Below are 23,409 nucleotides of genomic sequence, written 5' to 3'. Positions count from 1 at the left end.
TTGACCTAATTCGGCAAGTGGACTAAGTCAGAAGTAATAGTTTGTCTCAAAAGACGAATATCAAACCCACACGGAACAATTCTTTTAAATTTCAATGTATAACCTTCACTAAATATTAAGAGAAGTGCAAAAGTTTAATTCAAGGTGTAATTTAAATAAAAAAAAGTTGAATAAATGATTATGAGAAGTTGATTGATAGAATTGGGATTGAAGTTAATCTTTCTCACTCGTTTGCATTTTGGTAAATAAAAACATACAACATTCTTACTTAACTGATATTGATGCAACAAAAAGAGTCATTGACATTGATTCCTCAAATATGAAATTATTAAGATCATCTCCTAAACATTGATTCGTCGACTATTTAGAAAAACTTCTTATTATTAAGAAAAAATGTTATAAAGAGTTTGATATATTATAATATATTCCTAGTATTAAAACCCATCAAGTATTTTCGTTTAGCTCATATCATCATAAATACTTCCCAGTCTATTCCAATGATCTAAATCAAGAATAAAAATTCAATCTTTAAGCATAAAATGAAAATAACAGTATCAAATAAGAAAAAAATATTATATATAAATATCACCTCAATATTTAGAATTTAAAACGGTTACATTCAATCCCAAAAGAAAGGAATTAGCCACTCATGGAAGTCTTTACTTGCACCAAAAGATTATTGAAAGCAAGAGAAGAAGATTCACAACATTTCTCCTTAACGATTACCTCATAGGGTTTCATTCCTCCCCCTTTCTCTTTGCCTTACGCCCTTATTTACCTCATTGAACTTGGGCTAAGTGACATATTTATTCATAATATATTTGTTTGCGTCATCTCTCCTTAAATTCCTGAAAATAACACAAAATTGGGAATAAATAACTCTATTAATCTCATAACTCCAAAATATATTAATAAATTCTAATTTTTTAAATTACATTTGATTAATAGCTTAATCACCAATTAAAATCAATAAATGTCTAACTTTTCACATGAAATTTCACTAAATGATGACACTTATAAGGTACCATGACCTTGGAAGCAAGACCCTTTGTTTTACTCTTGTTATTATTCTTTTTGAACAAATACTATGTGTTTTAATATTTGTTTATTTCTACAGGATGGTGTTTTATCCTGGAGGATAGTGAAGAAAGAAAGAAAGAAAAAAAAGTGGTATCCCTACAGTAGAAGGCCAAGATCTGAGGACAAATCCTTTTGAAGAGAGATATTGAAGGAGGACCATCTCAACCACCAAAATAATAAGGCTCAGAAGAGAAGAAATTTTGATAAGAAGATTATTTTCTAGAGAAATCTTATTGCGAAACCTTGTAAAAATTGCATAGAGTAGATAGATTTTCAATTTTTGTTTAGGGTATTTATTGGTGTATATTAGTCTTTAATTGTATAGAGTAGATAGGTTTTCCTATCTATATTAGTCTTTAATTTTTGTTTAGGAACTTTGGACCTTCTATATGAGTCATTTTTAATCTAAGATTATAGAATTTTCGAAAAGTTAGAAGGATGCCCACATGACACACACATGGCCCTACATAAGCATCCTACATGGTGCTTTCCTTCTCCTTCATTCCTTCTCCACAAGTGACTTTTCTCTTTTTTAAGGAGAACATGAAACGCCTCATACTTGTCTTCTATTATTAATAAAAATTTATAAAATAGTTTTTAAAGTAGTATCAAACACTAGCGACAAAAATTTTAGTTACTAATTACTATAAATTGTAAATTAATTTCTACTCGTGACACCTAATTTCGGGGGAGGGGGTTATAGATTTGGGAGAAAAGGAAGAAGTAGAATTTAAGGAGAAAGAGGTTGCATATCTTCGGACTTTGCAGACAGGGAAAAATATTTATTTTTTAACATTATATTGCATCCTAATGATAATTTTCTTTAGACACTTTGTGTGTTTATGATGGTTGATCCTGCCTGTTGACCGGAACGCTGGAAACTGCCTCGTCAAGGGATCGACGTGCGCACCGCTTCAAACCTCCGTTCCTCTTCGAGATCCACCTCAAGAACCTGCAAAGGAACAGAACGGCACGCCCAAGTCAGTGACCGAATCACCAAATACTAAGAGAACAGGAACCGTGCAAATTCTCTCTCACAGTAAGCTCTATAACTCGCAAGCGTAAAGAGTATAATCTGAACGCGCGTACCTCAGAAAGTTCGTTGAGAACTCTTATATACCTGGTTACTTTCTCTCTCCTGGCAGTTACAGACTTGGACACGTGGCTCGCATCTAGTCGTACACGTGCCTTCATCTGGAGCCTCCTTGACTTGGGCGCTGCTTCTACTCTCATTTTGCTAAGTTACTTGTGCATGGTACTGCCCAGTGCATAGCTAACTTGGGAGTGCGATCTCTACTGGAATTGGCGAGTTAGGGTGCCTTCGTACACTTTCCCTGTGGTCTCGTCGGCCGCCTTCATAATCTGCATCACCTTCATCTCTGGCGATGTGCTTGCTCTGGCGATCTCTAATCACTAGGTCGCCTGAGTTTACATCTGGCGACTTCATCTTTAACCGGGTGATCGCCGGTTCTGGTATGCTGGAGATCGGAACACGCCAACTTAATAACTGGCGACTTCACGAGCCCCCCGACTTCCTTCCCTTCTGCCAACCTGGCGCCTTGTCAACATGCCTATACCGTAGCTGGATGCCACGTCATCACTTCCGACCACCAGGGCGGTACACAAGCCCCCCAGTCTTAAGCGAAGACTTGTCCAGCGAAAAGACTAGAAGAGTCACGTCAACACCGGTCTACGTGGCACTGTCGCAGAATTCCAAGCGGTTGTACCTTCTGCTTCTCTGACGCTCCACCAAACCCCTCACCCATCGTTCGACACGTGGCTTCATCAACGGTTACCTTCAGTTACCGTTTGCGCTTCCCAAACCCATTTCGAAAAAACTCTTAAACCCATTTTCACTCCACACTGTTCCATCACTTTTCTTCGTATTCACAAACGCTCTAACTTCCTCCTGCAAAAAACTCTCAGCGCCCTCCAACATCTTGAATCACCATCATCCTTCGACGTCTTCCTGATCATCAAAAGGTACCTACTTTCTTTCTTCCACTGGTTTTTCTTGCATTTTAACCGTTTCGCATCATCCTGTAACTGTCTGGTGCATACGCTGTGGGTTGCTTTTTCCATTTCTCCTTCTGCGTAACTTAGGGCTTCGTCAATCGTCGCAACGAACCTTCGTTCGTTCGCTTTTACCCTCTTCCCACGATCGAGTCAGCCTCTGCGAACCCTGATCATTTTTCCTTTTCTTCTTCCTTTGCAGCTTCGAGAATGACCCGCTCAAAGATCACCCCGAATCCTCCTCCTTCATCGCGACACCCCTCTTCTCAAGCACTCATCCCATCGCGAGCACGCGGTGCTTCATCTTCCCAGGCTGAGAGGCCTGCACCTTCCCGCCCCAACCTGGCCCAGGCGACTCCACCTATCGCCGGAGGAGCCCCCGTTCCCCTGCCAGACTTCGAAAAACTCTACCCCTGGGCCAACTCGACCCTGTTGAGGGAAACGTCTTCCGTGAACACTGCTGGAGCAGTCTTGCGATTGACTAAGGGGGATGAGCCTCACCAATCATTTCATAAGGAGCACGATGAAAAGATGATAGTGCTACCTTGCCCCCCCGATCTGCCCGTTTGTGCCGATGATAAGGTGAGCGCTGACGGGCCCTTCTGCTTCGTCTACACAACCTTATTCAAGAAGGTGAAGCTCAAGTTCCCTTTCACCCGCTTCGAAAGGGAGCTCCTTACCGAGCTCAACATCGCCGCCGCCCAGCTCCATCCCAACAGCTGGGCGTTTGTGCGAGCGTTCGAAGTGATGTGCGACCATCTGGGGTTGCCTGCATCCGTAGACGTGTTTTTGTTTCTCTTTGAAGCCAAGCACCCAGGAGACCGCCTGTGGGTTAGCTTGAATGCGATTGGTGGGAGGTCAATCTTCTCCATCTTCCAACAATCCTATAAGGACTGGAAAGGGAAGTTCGTCCAAGTGCGCCCTAACGACAAAGACGACTCCCTACTCGACGGCTTCCCCTTGTACTGGGTGGACAAGGGGAAGAAAGAGTCCAAGAGCTGCTTCAGGAGACCCAGAAGTCCTGATAGCATGGGAGCGTTGGACAGAGATCTCTGCCTTTTCTGGAAAAGGGTGGCGGATGCCAACATCACCTTCCTTACCACCACCCTGATCTGCTTCGAATTCTACGAGGACCAACTCGAAATTCGAATAGGTTAGAACATTTGAACTGTTGTTTTAATACTGCTTCTGTTTAACTGTTTCTGGGCGTCTTGTGCGTTATGCGCAAGACTTTGGTTTTGTTTTTCTGCACCAATCATCTGCTTTGCTGCATACTGCCTTATGCACTTATTTTCTCTCTGAGTTAACTCATGCATTTTCGTTTTATGCAGATAACATGTTGGGCAAGGGTATGCTCGCTGAATTGAAGGCGCTCGCCCGAACCCACGGGTTGGCGACGGGCTCTCAAACAGTGCCGAATTCCATGGTGGAGATCGCCGCCACTCAGGGTCGATCGCCACCTAAGGGCCCAGCTCCCTCTGACGTCCAACCTGCCGCCCAGCGAAAGAAACTTGTCCTCAAGAGGCCTAAGAGGAAAGCTCCCCAGACAGTCCACGAGGATGAGGAAGAGGATGACGAGGTCACTGAAGACGGCCTCGTTACAAAGAGGAAGAGGGTGGCACCTTCTTCACCACCTGCCCCGCCCCCTCTTCCAACCTCAACACCGCCATCTACGCCTGCTCCGCCTCCAACAATGCCATCTCCACCAGCACCCGCTTCCCCAGTCCAAGCCATTCCATTGGCAACTGCGCCACCTGCGGTTGAGGCTGCCGAGGACAATTTCTTGGAGGACCCCCCAAGCGCCTCCACGCCACATGTATCAGCTGGAGGGGGTCCTCCCTCTAACGCCTCAGCTGCAGATGCCGCTCCAATCGGGGATGAGGTTGCCCACACCTCTCCGATTCTGATCACCGAGTCCCCGACGTCGCCACCACGAGCAGAAGCACCCACTGAAGAACCAACTAAAGAGGGTGGCGACGGAAACCAACAACAGGCCCCACCAGCGCCTCTCCAAGCAGCAAACCTCCCTCTCGAGGTCACGAGGATGTGGGAGCCTTTATCTGCTAAGCTGAAGACGATAGCAGAAGACATTCCCGCCATCATAACTAGGGCGGTGCAGAGCTCCACCAGGAAGCTCCAGGACGACCTCTTCAACCTCAAAACAGAGAATAGCACCATGAAGGTTGAGGTGGAGAAGTTGTCCTTCAACTTGACGCTCGCGGAGATTGAACACTCCCGAGTGGAAGACGCAATGAGCACTGAGCTCAGATTGGCGCGCAAGGAGGCCACTGATCTCCGCCATAAGGTGCAGCAACTGGCTCAAGAAAAGATTGAACTGGAGAGCAAGATTGTGCCTTATCGCGTCAGGGTGGCTGACCTGGAGGCTCTCATAAAAACTGACGCCGCCAAGGTGAAGAAATTGGAGCAAAGGTCAGCCGACCGAGAGACCCTCCTTGGAAAGGTGGAAAAGGCGAGGGATGACGCCATGGCTGAGCTCGGTGAAGCCAACAAGAAAAACGGGGAGCTTGCCGCCGAATTGGGACAAGCGCAAGCAGAATCCAAGAAGGTTGCTGAAGACCTTCTCCAAGCTCAAGAAACCAATGAACAACTCAAGAAACAAGTTGAAGAGCTGGAGCAGCAAAATAAGGAGCTGAAAGAGCAAACTGAAGATCTCAAGAAACGGATTGAGGAACTTCAGAAACAAATTGAAGAACTCAAGCTGAATTCTGCTCAAATTCTGGCTGCTGGATTCGAAGCTGCGCGGGAACAATTTGCCTGCTTGTTCCCCGACCTGGACCTCAGCATGGTGTCTCTTGATAACGAGGTAGTGGATGGAAAAGTGGTCCCCGCTGAAGACTAATCGATTCTCTCCATCTGCTACCTTCGCGCCTTTCCCTTGTATATAATTCTGTAATGAACTCGCATTTTCTTGTACATGTACTTTTGAGCTGATACTTTACTTAATGAAATTACTCTTGCATTTCTTCTTGTGACCTCTTTGTCTACTTTTAACCTTCCTTGCGTGATTTACTTCAACGAAATAACTTAGTAATCTCGTAGGCACGATCTTGTACTTAGCTGTCTCGAACCATCTCAACTTCGAATAATGATCACATTTATCAACTCGTAACTTAAGGCAATGAACCTTAGCGTGAAATGATACTTCAAGCCATGGACTTTAACTCAACCCCTGGCTTTATAACGTCGCTACACCCGATCTGCTTCATCAAAACGGGTCTTTGACTTCTTGCCGTTGCTTGAACGTTTCCTGGTCGCCAGAGACTCTTGGCGACACCAGCTTCTTCCTGCCTTCACACCTTGGCCATTGCTCTTTCATCTCGGGGTAGAGGCGCCTTTCGGATCCTTCTCTACCTCCTTGTGCTTCAGAGCAAGAGACCGGGTGGCTAGGTGTTCTCTTCGAACCTACCTTAGCCACCCTCAGAACTTCTTCCACCCTCTACACCATACGTGAACTCGTTCGAGACGAGAAGGATTTTAACTTACCTGAACTCGCTCATAGGCGAGAAGGTCTTTAACTCGCCTAAACTCGCTCATAGGCGAGAAGGTCTTTAACTCGCCTGAACTCGCTCATAGGCGAGAAGGTCTTTAACTCGTGCCTCTAGATTGCCCCAGGGGTTACATCTTCTCGCCCCCAGAAACACTGAGGACTTTTACTGGCGCCTCTACATTGCTCCAGGGGTTACATCTTCTCGCCCCCAGAAACACTGAGGACTTTTACTGGTGCCTCTACATTGCCCCAGGGGTTACATCTTCTCGCCCCCAGAAACACTGAGGACTTTTCACTGGTGCCTCTACATTGCCCCAGTGGTTACATATTCTCGCCCCCAGAAACACTGAGGACTTTTCACTGGTGCCTCTACATTGCCCCAGGAGTTACATCTTCTCGCCCCCAGAAACACTGAGGACTTTTCACTCTTTCTCGCCTACACTCGCTCGACGGCGAGGAGGTCTTTAACCTGCCTCAGGACGCGTGAGGGCGTTGAGGTCTTTCATCTGGTGCCTCCGATCGCCGAAAGACGATGAGGACTTAAAAACTTTAACTGATGCCTCCAATCGCCGAAAAACGATGAGGACTTAAAAACCTTTTAGAAAGCATGCAATATATCTTTAACTCGCCTTGAGTCACGTACAAGTGACAAGGTCTTTCTTCAAAACCTTTCGAAAACAACAAGCATGCAATCTGAAAACGCCTTATACTTCGAAAACTCTTCTTTTATTGGGTGGCCTCATTAAAAACCCTCCTTAGGGAAAAAAGAGTGCCCCCTTCAAACTGTTTTATCAGAGACATTGTAATATAACTTTTGTGTTTGTCTTTACTTACAAAGCTCTTAACTATAGTACAACTTCAGGTGCGTGGCGTTCCAGGTGCGAGGAATCGCCCCTCCTTCCAGCGTCTCTAAGCGGTAGGCGCCGTTCCCGAGCGCCTCGGTTATTCTGAACGGTCCCGTCCACTTAGGCGACAGCTTATTCTCCATCTCGTACTGGTGGGCTTTTCTCATCACCAGGTCGCCTTCTCTAAATTGCCTTGGCATCACCTTCGAGTTGTACCTTCGTTCAATCCTTCTCTTCACCGCCTCAGCCTTCAATCTTGCCTCTTCCCTGACTTCGTCCAGTAGATCCAGGTTCAGCCTTCTCTCTTCATTCGAGTCTTCCTCTACAAAGTTCTGGAATCTCGGCTAGCTCTCCTGGATCTCTACTGGAATCATCGCATCACACCCATAGACCAAACTGAACGGGGTCTCGTGGGTTCCTGACTGCTCGGTGGTGTGGTATGCCCAGACTATACGGGGCACCTCCTCAGCCCAGCTTCCCTTGGCTTTTTCTAGCCTTCTCTTTAAACCTCTCAACAACACCCGATTAGCTGACTCCACCTGGCCATTTGTCTGAGGGTGCTCGACGGATGCAAACACTTGTTGAATTCCCACCCCTTCGCAAAGCTTCTTCAACAGGTGACTTGCAAACTGAGTCCCATTGTCCGACATCAGGCGCTTAGGCACTCCAAACCGGCACACGATGTTTTTCCACACGAAACCTTCGATCTTGTGTGCGGTGATCTGGGCCACTGGTTCTGCTTCGATCCACTTGGTGAAATACTCAATTGCCACCACCAAGTACTTCATCTGCCTGATCGCCAGCGGAAAAGGTCCCAGGATGTCGATTCCCCAGGTATGAAACGGCCAAGGGCTGTAAATCGACTTCAACTCCTCGGGAGGCGCCTTGTGCCAATCGGCGTGCTGTTGGCACTGTTTGCAACACTGCGCATACTTCTTGCAGTCTTCTCTCATCGTTGGCCAGTAGTAGCCTGCACGGAGAGTCCTTGCGGCCAGAGCTCGACCCTCGACGTGGCTTCCACATATACCTTCGTGGAGCTCCGCCATGATCCTCGTGCACTTCTCGCCATGTATACATTCCAGGAGCGGGTGAGTGAACCCAAACCTGTACAGATCGCCATCAATCAGGGTGTACTTGCTAGAATTCTTCTTTACTTTCCTAGCCTCAGTCGGATCCAGTGGGAGAAGGCCATCTGCCAGGCACCGCTTGTACTGTGTTATCCAAGTGTCTGGCTCATGGGTAGTGCAGACCTGCATCACGTTTACCTTCTCTCCCTTACATGCTCTAACTCTCGGCGATCTCAGAGTTTCTTGCGTCAGGGACTTATGGCTTCTCGCTGCTTTCTCCGTCGACTTGCTTCTCTGAAGGACCAGGTGATCTGCCACAAATGCTCTCGGCGTCTTCAGAGTTTCTTGAATCACCGTCCTCTGCCTACCCCCTTGCCTGAACTGGCGAGCTTAGCTAGCAAGTCAGCTCGGGCATTCTGCTCTCTGGGCACATGCACAACTTCAAAGGAGGCAAAGGCACTCTTCAACTCCTGCACATATTCCAGATAGGCCGCCATTTGTGGATCTTTAGCCTGGAACTCGCCTGTCACTTGCCCTGTGACTAGCAGCGAGTCACTCTTAGCCATCAGCACCCTAGCTCCCATCTCCTTGGCCAGCAAAATTCCGGCGATCAGCGCCTCATACTCTGCTTGATTGTTACTGGCTTTGAAGGCAAATCTCAAAGATTGCTCGATCAGCACGCCATTGGGCCCTTCTAAAATGACTCCAGCACCGCTACCCTGCTGGTTCGACGATCCATCCACCGAGAGTACCCAACGGAAACCGTCCCCTTCAACTCGTGTCGCCTCAGACGAGAGCTCGACCACGAAATCTGCAAAGATTTGCCCCTTGATCGGGCCTCGGGGCTCATACTTGATGTCAAACTCTGACAGCTCCACTGCCCATTTCACTATCCTTCCCGCAACGTCGGGCTTCTTCAAAACTTTCTGGATGGGCAGGTCAGTCATCACCAGTATGGTGAAGCTATGGAAATAGTGGCGCAACCTCCTCGCCGAAAACACCACAGCCAGCGCAGCCTTCTCCAGGGCCTGATATCTCGTTTCGGGGCCCTGCAACACCTTACTAACAAAATAAATAGGCTTCTGAGCCTGATCTTGGTCTTGGGCGAGCACCGCACTCACCGCCCTCTCAGTTACAGCAAAATACAACCTGAGAGGGATTCCCACCAGCGGTTTGCACAAAACCGGTAGGGTTGCCAGGTACTCCTTCAGCTTGACGAAGGCTTCCTCGCACTCCTTCGTCCAAGCAAACTTGTTATTGCGCCTCAAGCACTGAAAATAGGGATGTCCCTTCTCTCCGCTAGCTGACACGAAGCGAGACAGGGATGCCATCCGACCTGTTAGCTGCTGGACCTCTTTCACCGTAGCTGGGCTCCTCATGGCCAAGATGGCGACACACTTGTCGGGGTTGGCCTCTATGCCTCTTTCAGTCCAGAGAAAACCCAAAAACTTTCCAGCCTCCATGCCGAAAATGCATTTCTCTGGATTAAGCTTTAATCTGAACTTGGCGATCGTCGTGAACAATTCTTCCAAGTCCGCAACGTGCTTGCTTTTTTCCGGCGAGGTCACGACCATGTCATCGATGTACGCTTGCACGTTCCTTCCCAGCATTGGTGCAAGCACTCGATCCATCAACCTCTGGTACGTGGCCCCCGCGTTCTTCAGCCCAAACGGCATCACCTTGTAGCAATAGCACGACCTCTCCGTCATGAAGGCTGTCTTCTCTTCATCCATGGGATGCATCTTAATCTGATTATACCCCGAGAAGGCATCCAGGAAGCTCAACAGCTTACACCCGGCAGCACTATCCACCAGGGCGTCTATGCTTGGTAAAGGATACGAATCCTTCGGGCAAGCTTTGTTCAGGTCAGTGAAATCGACGCACATGCGCCATTTCCCATTACTCTTCTTCACCAGCACGACATTTGCCAGCCATTCAGGGTACTGAACCTCCCTGATGTGGCCTGCAGCAAGGAGTTTCTGTGTTTCATCTCTAATCGCCTGCCTCCTTTCCTCGTTGAACTTTCTTCTTCTTTGTCGCACTGGTCTCACCAAGTTGTCCATCGCCAGATGATGGCACAAGAAGTCGGGATCAATCCCGGGCATGTCCGAAGCGGACCATGCAAACGCGTCCAGATGCCGCTCAATCACCTTGGCGATCTGGTCCTGGAGCTCGACCTCCAGAGATCTTCCCAGCTTGAAGATCTTTCCCCCGATCTCTTTCTCGAGCCACTGCTCGACAGGTTTTGGCCTGGATTCTCTGGCGATCACCGCCCTGGCGATTCCCTGCTCTCTGGCTTCCTCAGGGCGATTCCGCGCCTCTTCCTCCTCCACGGTGGGCGCCTGATGATCCTGCCTGTTGACCGGAACGCTGGAAACTGCCTCGTCAAGGGATCGACGTGCGCACCGCTTCAAACCTCCGTTCCTCTTCGAGATCCACCTCAAGAACCTGCAAAGGAACAGAACGGCGCCGCTGCGGCCGATCGCACTCCAACGCCCAAGTCAGTGACCGAATCACCAAATACTAAGAGAACAGGAACCGTGCAAATTCTCTCTCACAGTAAGCTCTATAACTCGCAAGCGTAAAGAGTATAATCTGAACGCGCGTACCTCAGAAAGTTCGTTGAGAACTCTTATATACCTGGTTACTTTCTCTCTCCTGGCAGTTACAGACTTGGACACGTGGCTCGCATCTAATCGTACACGTGCCTTCATCTGGAGCCTCCTTGACTTGGGCGCTGCTTCTACTCTCATTTTGCTAAGTTACTTGTGCATGGTACTGCCCAGTGCATAGCTAACTTGGGAGTGCGATCTCTACTGGAATTGGCGAGTTAGGGTGCCTTCGTACACTTTCCCTGTGGTCTCGCCGGCCGCCTTCATAATCTGCATCACCTTCATCTCTGGCGATCTCTAATCACTAGGTCGCCTGAGTTTACATCTGGCGACTTCATCTTTAACCGGGTGATCGCCGGTTCTGGTATGCTGGAGATCGGAACACGCCAACTTAATAACTGGCGACTTCACGAGCCCCCCGACTTCCTTCCCTTCTGCCAACCTGGCGCCTTGTCAACATGCCTATACCGTAGCTGGATGCCACGTCATCACTTCCGACCACCAGGGCGGTACAATGGTAATTGATACTCACCTTTATTATCAATTAGGATATGTAAAGTCTTGTTATAACACTACAAAAAAAAGTGTATATTGTGGCGGTTATTTTTGTATAAACTGGCATTTATAACCGCCACAATATACACTTGTGGCGGTTTCCCAAACCGCCATAGAACTGGCCGCCACAAAGTTTAATGTGGCGGTTTTACGCTACCCGCCGCAACACCCGCCACTTTAAACATAGTGTAAGTAGTGGCGGTTTTTATATGTAAGTAGTGGCGGTTTTTATATATAAGTAGTGTCAGTTATAACTGTCGCAATTTAATTCATTGAAGAAAATTCTGGCAACATAATATAAGTAATGACGTTTTTAACTGACGTAATTTTAATTTTGAATAAATAAAATTTAATCACCACTTTTTATAATCTTTTTTTTAATCTGTTTTATACAATTAACCTAAATATAATATATTTTCATAATAAAATAAAATAATGTATAAAGTTATAATTATCCATTCATTTTATTGAAAGTTAAAGTACACATAATATTGTTCAAAAGTTTATACATAATTAAAAATTAAAACACATAAAAAATTCATACATCCCTAATCAAGTTTAAAATTACATCACATAATTGTTCAAAAGTTCATACATCCCTAATTAAGTTTAAATTAAAAAACACATCCCTAATCAGTTTTGCTTCCATAACTTGATCCTATTATTTGATTAGGTGATGGACCACCACTTCCAATATCTGATACCTGAAATAGATAGTTTTAAGTTAATGAATTTGAATGTATAATTATAAAATAAAAAACACCAATATATATTTTAAATATATTAATACCTCATTGATGGATGCATGAACAAAGTTAGTAGCCATTGTAACAAAATGTTCGGGATCATCTTTAAATCACATGTCCTCCTATACTTGGTCAGACCATAGAAAATCCTTCAGTGCATCTTGATGATATTTGTGTCAAATGTTTGTTGGTCTATGATAACAAGTCACTTATCTTCCAGTTATGTTATTCATAGGAAGTGTTCCCCTGTTCATCATCAAAGACAGTAAGGTTCAAGATTAACAGGATGTAAAAGATACTGATACTAACTTCATATCAAGATATCTAAATGGAATACAAATTTTTTAGTAAAAGAAAAAAAATGTTTCACATTTATGTATACACCAAAAACTAAAAAAAACTTACATAAATATTAATCTAGAAAACAGATTAATCATACTATACAAAATTAATAAAAAAGGACAATAAAAAGTTAGTAACAAGCGGCAGTAATTACTTACCCCACTTGAGAATCATAACTATTATTACTATTAGCCCCTAGCACATAAACATGGCCATTGGGCACACTCTGCAAGGACACAAGTTGTACAAGGAAAGAAAAATATGCATCAATAAACAGAAAGCTTTCATGCTCACCATTGTTTATTGGAATATGACTCTGGAGAGTATCAATATGGTGAATGGTATATATAAAATAGTAATAATAAATAAAATTATAAGTTTTCAAATCAATATAATAAATAAAATAACAACTATCTTAGTAATATATTCATAATCGAGGTGTTTGTAAACTAATAAAGTGTGAAGCCTATCATTAACTTGATTCGTTTAAATTGTCTTGCCAAAGTTTAATGAATTGACCTTGAATAAATTAACTCATTAATGTCTTATTTCCATTTTTCGCAGTATGGTGTTCATTAATGTGATGAGTGATCAATTCATAATTGTTGAATGAAAAAAGATTGTAACAACGAACAGGGATCTCATAGTTAATGGGATTACTAAGCAACACCATTGATGTAGAGTACCCCATCATGAACCTGCAAGGTGACGGAAGATTCAAGTGAAAAAGACTTAATGATATTTTCCTATGCTCATACAACATACTATTACTAATTGCGAGGACATAAAACATATTATTTGAATTAATTTATTACCAATGGTTTTCATGAGATATGAATTTGTGGCTAGTCTGCACGGTAGACTAGATCACTAAAACAAATAAAAAGAAACAAAACAAAGCCTCAGTTTCAAAGATAATATATTTGGAAATCAATTTTTCATGCCATTAACCTGTACCACACCATATATGAGGAAGAACAACACTATAAAGCACCAACTATTAAGCATAGGAAGGTCTGCATTTGGAGCTCAAAAGGAGAGAACTTCTCTGAGTCTAACTAAGCACATAAACCTACTTCCTTAGAAAATGTACATCAACACTTACAACTCCAAAAACACTTGCAGCAATTATGCAGTATATTTAAACCAAAATTGAGGTTACAACAATCATTGTTTTTGGAATATTCAACATGAAGAACTGAAATTCATCAAAGTTAACCAAAATTAAGGACCTTAACATGTCTGAGCACAATAGCCTAGCTATATATCTATACCCCATGCATGGATCAAGTCTTTCTGCAAAATAAAGTAAACTACAAATGATGAATAAAGGGAGTAATCATAGCAAAGAAATGCTTATAAATGCTTCGGCAATAGAAACATTAAAATGAGAAAACGGTGCACCTAAATCATATACCATACGCAACGCCAAGCACCTCGTGAGAAAACAGGAGCCATCATTTCAACCCACCTGAAAGAATTGGTGAACCTTTCTTAGACAATAGTAATGTTAAAGGAATCCTCATTAAATTTCAAGTTACCACACAAATTTTACCCTGTGCAAGGAGGACCACTGCTATTTTCATCACACCCTTTGTCTCTACCACCACTTTTGTAAATCCTTCTGTTTGAACAATGACCAAAAGCATACTCTGTATAGACACAACTATCTACTTTAAAACTTTGTAATTTAATAATATGATTTATGAATTAAAGTTCACTATTGCAGGTTGGGGAAATTAACAAAACATTTGACAACAGAAAATAGGATAAATAGGAGAACCTGTGCACATTTGACTTCCCCCATGTGAGGTAATTTGATGATGTACCTCTAGTTTTTCAGTATCAAGTGTCGGTTGTGATATCTCCAGTCCTTCACTTTTTATAATATAAACATACCTAAAATCATTGAAGTATATAATATCAACCCCTAATTCTTAAGATGATGTACCAATAATGTAAGACTTTTTCAAGTATTTAGAAGTTATTATAATAGCTAGTTTTAAACTGTTATTTACTATGATCAAATTTGTGTACAAAATAAATTGAACATACAGATAAATATGGATCGCTTGAATTCAACAAATCCAGCTTTCCAAGGTCACCGCTGAACTCCATCACTGCTCCACATTTGGAATCTAGAACTAGAAGGAAAACAAAGTCACTGTAGACAGAACTAATCTTGCTCAAACTCCGAGAAACAAAAATATGGAAACCATAAAAGAGAGTTTCACAAATAGTGCTGATTGATAGTCTCACTCTCTGTCAAGAAATATCTAGTCTATAATACATCAGAGAGAGAGAAACAACTAATTTCAGTTTTCCATATGTTGAATATCGGAAAGTGACTATTGTTAAATAAAGGGATAAATCGGTACTGAACCGCACTGAGGAACCTCGTCGACTCCGCGACGGCCGCAATGTCGATGTTGTGGATGCCGACGGTCGTACCGTGCTCCTCTTTGTAGCGGGACTAGGCTCTGAATTGTGCGTGAAGCTGCTTGCGGAAGCAGGCGCGAATCTGTACCACCGCGACCGCAACGTCTCGCAGCGCTGCACATGGCGGTGGGGTACGTGAGGCCCGACGTGGCGAAGTTGCTGCTTGATCTCGGTGCGGATCCTGAGGTGGCGGATGACCGTGGAAGACTAGCATTCGATATGGCTATGTTCAAGTACGTGGAGGTGCAGGAGATTCTTGAACGGAGAGGTTTCGTGAGTGTTTTTGCAAAGAGAGGGGGGAAGAGTGGTAGGATTTCTTAGCAAGGAGAGGGCGGGAAGAGAGGGAGGGAAGAGAGGTTTTTCAAAAGAAAAATTGGAAATAACGAGGGAGGGAAGGGAACGTATGATTTGTGATTTTTATTTTGAAATTTTTAACGACACTTCAAAAAGACACATTTTAAAGAATAATTGTGGCGGTTACTAAAACGTCGTATTATACGAAAAATTGTTGCGGTTATTAATAACCGTCATATTAAAATCATCACTTTTTACATGATTTTTTGTAGTGTAAGTTCTGAAATTGAGTTCAACCTTGATGGAATCCAAAGCAAGGTTGGGTTCTGCCTATATCAATCTAATTATGGATATTGGTTCGTTATATTTGTTTTATTTAATTTAGTTGTATGACATAACTTAAAAAAAATAAAGTTAAATTTTTTAAACAAAATATTAATTATTCCTGACGACACTAATATTCTCGTTAATCCATCAAAATTTAGCTTACTAAAAATTAAATTTCATCTAATTTTTTCAATTTTTATTGCAAATGAAAAAAAAAGTAAGAAATGAGAAGAGTGTTTCGACTAATTATATATATAAATAGTAAACAGGTATACTTTTAAAATTAAAATTAAAATAAATTTATTTGAATAATATTTTTTAAATGAGAAAAAAAAACTCCCAGAACTCTCTTTCTCTTATCTTTTCTTTAGTAGCACCACCAATTCTGCACACTCCTCAACTACAACTGTTGTGTGATATTTAGTGGAAAAAATTGATAGAAAATTTTGAAGAAGTTAAAAGTTTAAAACAAAATTTTAAAAAATAAAAATATAATGTAATATATATATATAGTAAAAATAATTTAAAGAGAAAAGTTTGGAAACTAATATCCTTTGCCAATTAATATTTTATTTGGTTCTAGATAAGTACTGTTTATCCTGATAGAAAAATAAGTGTGAAAATGGTTTGGTTTGGATAACTAATTTGCAAGGAAATGAGAGCAGGGAATTGAAGCAAAAGGACTTGTGTTACTTTTTTGCAAGGATATGAAGAAATAAGAAAAAGAGAGTCGGTGTTGCTTGATATTGATTCTGTATGATAGATATTGTTATGGTTAGAAAAAATTCAGTTAACTTCATCACCATTGTTTGAAAGATATTACGTTTACCAATTACAACCCTCCTGTGTTTATGTTTGAACTATCAATTTCTATTTATTAATAATAGAATTTATTTATTTTTTAAAAATTTTATGTTAGGCATCACTATGCAACTTGACATCTCAGCTAGGTTGACACCTCAATTAACAACAATCATCTGCCATCACATGAAAAAACTGTTACTAAAAAAGAAAATACAAAAATATGGAGGTATAGACCAAAACCCATATGTTAACAAAAACCATACATAGGTAAATTATACCTATTCATAAAGAATTTTAATAAGAGACTAGATTGGAGCCTATTATACCAATGAAATGATTCTCTATGAATAAATCCTAAATTATCCAACTTATCAGCACACGCATTCCATTCAAGAAAAATATGAGTAACCCCAAACCTAATTTACTCGCAGTAATTAAGACAAGTATTCCATCGATTGCGAAGCATCCATAGAACATTAGTCTTAGCAGTAAACGCAACACAAACCAAGGCAGAATCACATTCTAGTCATACATTAGTAAGCACCACTTTTTGAGTTTCCTCCAAAGCATGTATAGCTCCATAAAACTCAACAACCATAGCAGTTTGAACTTCAAGAAACGCAAAGAAAGAACCAATAAACTCCCCCATACTCCCATGGAAAATACCTCTACAAGTAGAAAGACCAAGATATCTCATAACAACCCCATCAGTGTTAATTTTAACCTAGCCTAGAGAAGAGAACTTCATCTAACAGGAAGAGAACAAAGAACTTTACCAATACAAGTATTAATAGCAAAAAACTTAATCACATTGAAATCCAACATATCATTCTTTATTGAAACTTTAGACGAATATCTCACTAGACAAGTTAAATCTTTAATTACCGAAATAGCCCTAGAAACATCAATCTTATCCTGAAATCTAGCATAATTCCCCATACGCCATATCATCCAAATAGAAAAAGTTATCACAACAAACTTAATCAATTTAACCAAAGTACTACCATCACTCTTAATGAACTAAAGAAGATCATCCTTATTAGAGAAATGAGAAGTAAGAAAAATATGTCGAACTCAACTCAACATATGCAAAGCATTAGAACATTCAAAAAATAAATGTTGAATAGATTTCTCATGCTTTTCACAAAGCATACACATAGGACATATATGCAAACCTTTATTCTGAATATGTTGACATGTAGGAAGCCGCTCATGAAAAACTTTCTAAAGTACTAAAGTTTTGGAAAGAGGAATATATGAAGACCAAATGAATTTACCTCAACCACAGAGAACACCTAGTTCCAAGAAAACAATCCTAGCCAATTTAAGAGTGAAACGACTAGACTCATCTAGAATCCAATTAGGAATATCCTATTCTTCCCTAACCATGATATGGTTAAAAAAATAATAGAAATTAATTTAGATACCAAATTTTTTTTAGTCTCTAAAATAGTATCTAATTTAGTCAATATAGCGATTAATTTTTTTTCTCTCTTAATTTGTGTTTTTTTAATGATTTTCTTGTAGTGGATGTGATAAAAAATTAAATAATTATTTTTTATAAAAAATTATTATGAGATTTATTAAAAATAATTTTTTATAATTTTATAGTAGGTAGTTAATTGACTTAAAAAAATATTAAATTTAAAGAAAATAATAATAAAATGAGATATCTTGGTAAGGGTAAAATTGACAATCAATTGTGTACACTACAATAACAGTTATTAATAAGATTTTATTACTAAACACATGAGAGATGAAATTATGGAAGTTGGGTCGAAAAAATGTAGTACAAATTGTAATTGATAATGCAATTATACGTAAGGTAACATGTATACTCATACAATAAAAAACATTTGATTCCTTATTTAGTGCAAACCTTGAATCTTGCATTGAAAAGATTTGTGCGACAAAAAATACTAAAAGAAATATTGATACTTCACAACAATGTTCTTATGTAACACAAATTGTAAATAAAGTTACCTTTATTGAAAACTTTATTGTGAGACACTCCGTGAGATTATCAATGTTCAATAACTTCAACCTATTGAAGTTGTTTTATGTTGTTTCGATAAGACTTGCTTTAATCAAAGTCATGTTCAAGAGGTTTAGAAGTTTGAAAAAAGAACTTCAAAAAATGACTATTAGTAATGAATGGTCTTCTACAAAGAGGATAATGTGGATGATGCCTAATTTGTGAAAAAAAATTTGTTAATTGATGATTAATAGATGACGATTGATTATGAAAGAAAGAAAAAAATTGAATATTATTCATCACATTTTGGAGTAATAAACTTATTAACAATTGACCATTGGATGAAGTCTAGCACATTTCTTCTTTTTCTTTCTCATTCTTTAAATCTAATATAATACATTCTATTATTCAAACTTGTCACCGTGCCTTTTTTTATGTTGTTATCAGGGAGGTTTGATGTAAATGCAATGTCATAAATACCTTTTTTTTCCACTAGTGAAATGTGATAGTCAAACATAATAGCTTACATAAGTTTTCTTTTGTTAAAATTTTTTATAATTGTTTCTTTTGAGTTTTAAGATTATGAAATAGAATTTATAATATATATATATATATATATATATCATTGTGTATTGTGTCCTATTATTTTTTTTAATTTAGTCGTTTTTTTAATTGACGGAGGAAATCACTAGAGTCAATATGAACATGGCTAGTTATGATAGGTGAACACAAGTGGGGCACTACAAAAAAATATATTTTAAATGGGGTTATATTTGGCATTTCCAGTAGTTTTAACCTTGTTAATAGCGTTATCTGCGGTTTGTTTTTCCCTTGTTAGATCCAATGTCGCTAACCGATTACCGGCAATTTTTACGAATCCCTGGAAAATAGTAACTTTCCGACGGTTTTGAAACTCTATTATTCTCGACGATTCTGAACCCCCACTATTCCCGACGGTTTGAAAATCTCCCATTATTTCTAGGATTTTGAAATCCCGTTATTTCTGATAGTTTTCAAAACCCCCCATTAATTCTAGTAGTTTTCAAACCCCTTAACTTCCAGCAGTTTTCAAACTCTCCAAAGTCTATTGTTCCTCTATCGATCTTAGGTTTCAATTTTCTTGCGTGGAAAAGTTTTAATTCTAAAACAAAACAAGCTTGTGTTCAAAATGAATCTACAAGGACGTGAAGATTTTTAGTTCAATTGAAAAAAAAATATGAATGGTGTTAGAATATATGGCTTTAAATTAGAGGGGGGTGAATTGTTTAAAGAGGGTTTTCGAAAACTTTTAAGTCAAGAATGAAATTTCTTCGAGAATCAATTGATAAAGAAATTCAGTTTGCCAAATCACAAAGCAAAAAGCAACTGCACCAGAAAAACAATCGGTTGTTTCACATAAACAATCGGTTGTTTATACCAGTTTGCAAATATTAAAACTGAATTTAAAGAGATTAAGGATAGAGAGAATGCACATAGATGTTTATACTGGTTCACTCTAAACCCAGAGATACATCCAGTCTTCTCAGAAACCACTGAGAAATTCCACTAAGTAATCAAACCTAGATCACTTACAACACAACCAAGAAAGTGACCTTGATCCCCTCAAGACACACACTTCTCTTGGCCAACACACCAACACCAAGAATGTTGATCTTGATCCCCTCAAGAACACACAACACTTCTCAGTAAACACACAAAGATTCTTGTTCAATAGATACAAGGATTACACTTGTTACAGAAGCAAATATGAAATCAATACAAGCTGAAATCCTATCTCACACACTTTGATCAATCTCAATCTCTAAACAATCTCAACTCTTTGAAAAACTCAAAAACTTGTGTTAATTGTTCTTACTCAAATCTGTTTCTCTGAATATATTCAAAGATGTTGTTTGTTATCAAATCTTAACAAACTTATTCATTGCATTTAAAAGATTGGTCAAAGCATTAAAGACTGGAGCGTAATAACAAAAACCATTTTTTTGTTATGGTACCAAAACAAACAATTGGTTGTTTCCTCGAATCAATCGGTTGTTTTGGTTTTAACAGCTCAACCATTTGAAAAACAATTTTCAATCTTTTCTAAAAGCACCTTAGTATAAAACAATCGGTTGTTTCGACAAAACAATCGGTTGTTTTTCACTTAGTTTAAAAAACACTTTTCATTTAAAAAGATTGAGAATGCCTATGTTTCGATCAAGGGTGAATTACAAAACTCAATCTACCCCAGATCCTATCTAAGACAGCTCAGCAACAGCAAGCACAACCCTTCAACATCCTTCAAAGGGTTTTGGATTTTTCAAAGCTTGAACACCACTTGGTTCAACAAATGGGTAGTTTTCAAATGTGTTTAATTTCTTGAACAAATTTGAATATTTTTATTTGCACATTGTTCTTTTTTTTTCTGCAACGGATCAAGTTATAAAATCAGCGTCTAACTTTTCTACCCAAATCAAAGTATTAATTTAAGAGCTTTGATTAGTAAAGTTTTAACTTTAATGAAAAAAATCAATGTGTATCAATATATTATATAAGATCATCTTAATAACATTGTGTCCACGTTTTTTGTTTTAAAATTTTATGTAAAATTGAAAATAAATGTTAGTAATTATTAAGTTTCAAGTACGGTTACTTTTAAAATGATGTCAGCTACAGCATTTAGATGTTGATCTTAATTTACTTTTAATAATTTGACCACAATTGAAAATATCACAATAAAATCGATAATATGTTATTAAAAAGTTATTTTCATTTTCATTAATAACAAATGTTTTTTTTACATTTGGTATGGTGGGACAATTTCTCTAACTTTAAATGAAATCTAAAAAAGAAATAAAACTCTACTTAAGATCCAAAATAACTAAATTTTGTACTATCAAAGAAAAAAAAATCTTACTAAAAAACTTTTCCTCCAAATTAAAGTTACTTCTGTAAATATACATTAAAAAAAAATCAGTAAATATAATTGATTTTTAATGTTGCATCATGATTATATTCAAATTACATTATAAATTAATACATTGGTATTCATTACCGAATTGAAACAACTACTCTAATATGATAATAAATACAAAAACAGTACAAAAAGATGCAGAACCCCATGAATTTCATCATTAAATTCAACTAAGACTCTACTATAGGAAACTAAGGTTAAACAAAAATCAGGCAAAGAACAAATTATCACAGAAGAGCAGGAGTTGAGAGGTGCAAGCTCAGGTTCCTAGAGTAAACAGATTGTTGAATGAGTTTATTGATAAGAATGTGTTGGTGGAGCTACGGGTAAAAATATGGGTCTGCCAAAAGTAGACTAGATAGATTTCTAGTTTCCTTGGAGTGGCTTCAAATGTGACCTATGAGTAAGCAGTACGTACAATCGAGGGAAGTCTCAGATCACTGTGCTGTAGTGGCCAAATCATGGGTTAAAGATTGGGGTCCTAGACCATTTAAAACAATAGATGTTTGGCTGTCAAAATTTGGATTCAAGGATTTGGTGAAGGGAAAGTGGAATAATTATGACGTGCAGGAAAATAGAATGTCCAAGCTCAAAGATAAATTGAAGTTTCTGAAAGGTGACCTTAAGGAGTGGAATAGGTGTGTCTTTGGAAATCTTGAGGAGAGTAAAAGTAGGATCACGATGGAGATTGAGAAGCTTGATGTAAAGGATGATGAATGTGATTTAATGGAGGGTGAAAACCTGAGAAGATTGGAGTTGCTTAGTCAACGGAAGCTGTTAGAGAAAAAAGTGGAATCTTTAAGTAGGCAGAAAACTAGATCTACTTGGTTTAAGCGTGGGGATTCTAACTCCAAATATTACCACTCTATTATTAGGTGGAGAAAACTTAGGAATGAAGTTAAAGGTGTTGAAATAGACAATCAGTGGTGTGAAGAACCGGAATCTGTGCGAGGGAAGCTAAAAGAGTGTTTGAACAAAGGTTCATGGCCACTTCCATGATGGTAAACGCTTTTTTTGAGGAGGAAGTAAAGGCTGTAGTTTGGCTGTGCGAGGGATCTAAGAGTCCGGGTCCAAACGACTTTAACTTTAATTTCATTAAGAGTAATTGGGAGATCTTAAAGGAGGATATCATGGAAGTTGTATATGCGTTTGAAGAATCTGGGACCTTTCCAAAGAGATGTAATGCGTCATTCATTGCTCTTATTCCCAAAGTGAAAGATCCTGTCATGATCGATCATTTCAGATCTATATCTCTAGTGGGAGCTCTATATAAGATTATTACTAAGGTCCTGTCGTGTCGTATTAAGGACGACATGCACTTGGTTATGGACGATGTTCAGTCAACTTTCTTGGAAGACAGGGGTATGTTAGACAGTGTCATGATGGCCAATGAGGTAATCGAAGAGGTTCGGAGGAGTCAGAAGAGTGGGGTGTGCCTAAAGGTTGACTTTGAAAAGGTGTACGATTCGGTTAGATGGAGTTTTTTGTTGGATATGCTACTGAAGATGGGGTTCCATAGGAAATGGATAAAGTGGGTAAAAGGTTGTTTGGAGACGACTACGGTGTCTGTGTTGGTTAACGGTAGCCCAACGGAAGAGTTCAGACCTACGAGGGGTTTGAGACAAGGTAACCCCTTGGCACCGTTTCTCTTCCTCATCGTCGCAGAAGGGCTGGCTGGCTTAGTCCGCAAAGTTGTGAAGGAGGAATTGTTAAGTGGTATCAAGGTGGGGAGAGCTGAATTAGAATGTTGTTTGTTACAATTTGCAAATGACACTTTGTTCATGTGTGAAGACTACTTCTCCAATGTGTTTACAATTAAGGTCATCCTCAGGGTCTTTGAACTTGCTTT

General features: G+C 40.0%; 1 protein-coding gene and 1 long non-coding RNA gene across 15 annotated transcripts; one reads left to right on the top strand and one right to left on the bottom strand.

Moving 5' to 3' along the window:
• Positions 1-12,174: 12,174 nt before the first annotated feature.
• Positions 12,175-15,572, bottom strand: LOC137827069 (uncharacterized). 14 transcript variants are annotated; one of them, XR_011083643.2, is made up of 7 exons: positions 14,824-15,572; positions 14,552-14,667; positions 14,324-14,420; positions 14,173-14,239; positions 14,001-14,064; positions 12,471-13,466; positions 12,180-12,384 (listed from the first exon to the last, which is right to left on the bottom strand). It is a non-coding gene; the product is annotated as an uncharacterized LOC137827069 (long non-coding RNA). The 14 variants fall into 14 exon arrangements; XR_016520335.1 differs by having other exon boundaries at positions 14,186-14,239; XR_016520341.1 differs by having other exon boundaries at positions 12,185-12,384; positions 12,471-12,672; positions 14,186-14,239.
• Positions 15,573-21,959: 6,387 nt separating this feature from the next.
• Positions 21,960-22,559, top strand: LOC137838739 (uncharacterized). Its single transcript, XM_068647965.2, has one exon. It carries the CDS (start codon positions 21,960-21,962, stop codon positions 22,557-22,559), a length of 600 nt encoding a protein of 199 aa, XP_068504066.2.
• Positions 22,560-23,409: the final 850 nt, after the last annotated feature.

The sequence above is a fragment of the Phaseolus vulgaris genome, chromosome 4, assembly GCF_051622355.1.
Source record: "Phaseolus vulgaris cultivar YP4 chromosome 4, ASM5162235v1, whole genome shotgun sequence".
NCBI classification, from domain to species: domain Eukaryota; kingdom Viridiplantae; phylum Streptophyta; class Magnoliopsida; order Fabales; family Fabaceae; genus Phaseolus; species Phaseolus vulgaris.
Note: the sequence above shows the minus strand (reverse complement) of the source record. Positions and strands in the feature narration are given on the sequence as shown.

Excerpts from the sequence above, each read along its gene's own strand:
- LOC137838739 (XM_068647965.2), top strand. The coding sequence starts at position 21,960 with ATGAGTAAGCAGTACGTACAATCGAGGGAAGTCTCAGATCACTGTGCT.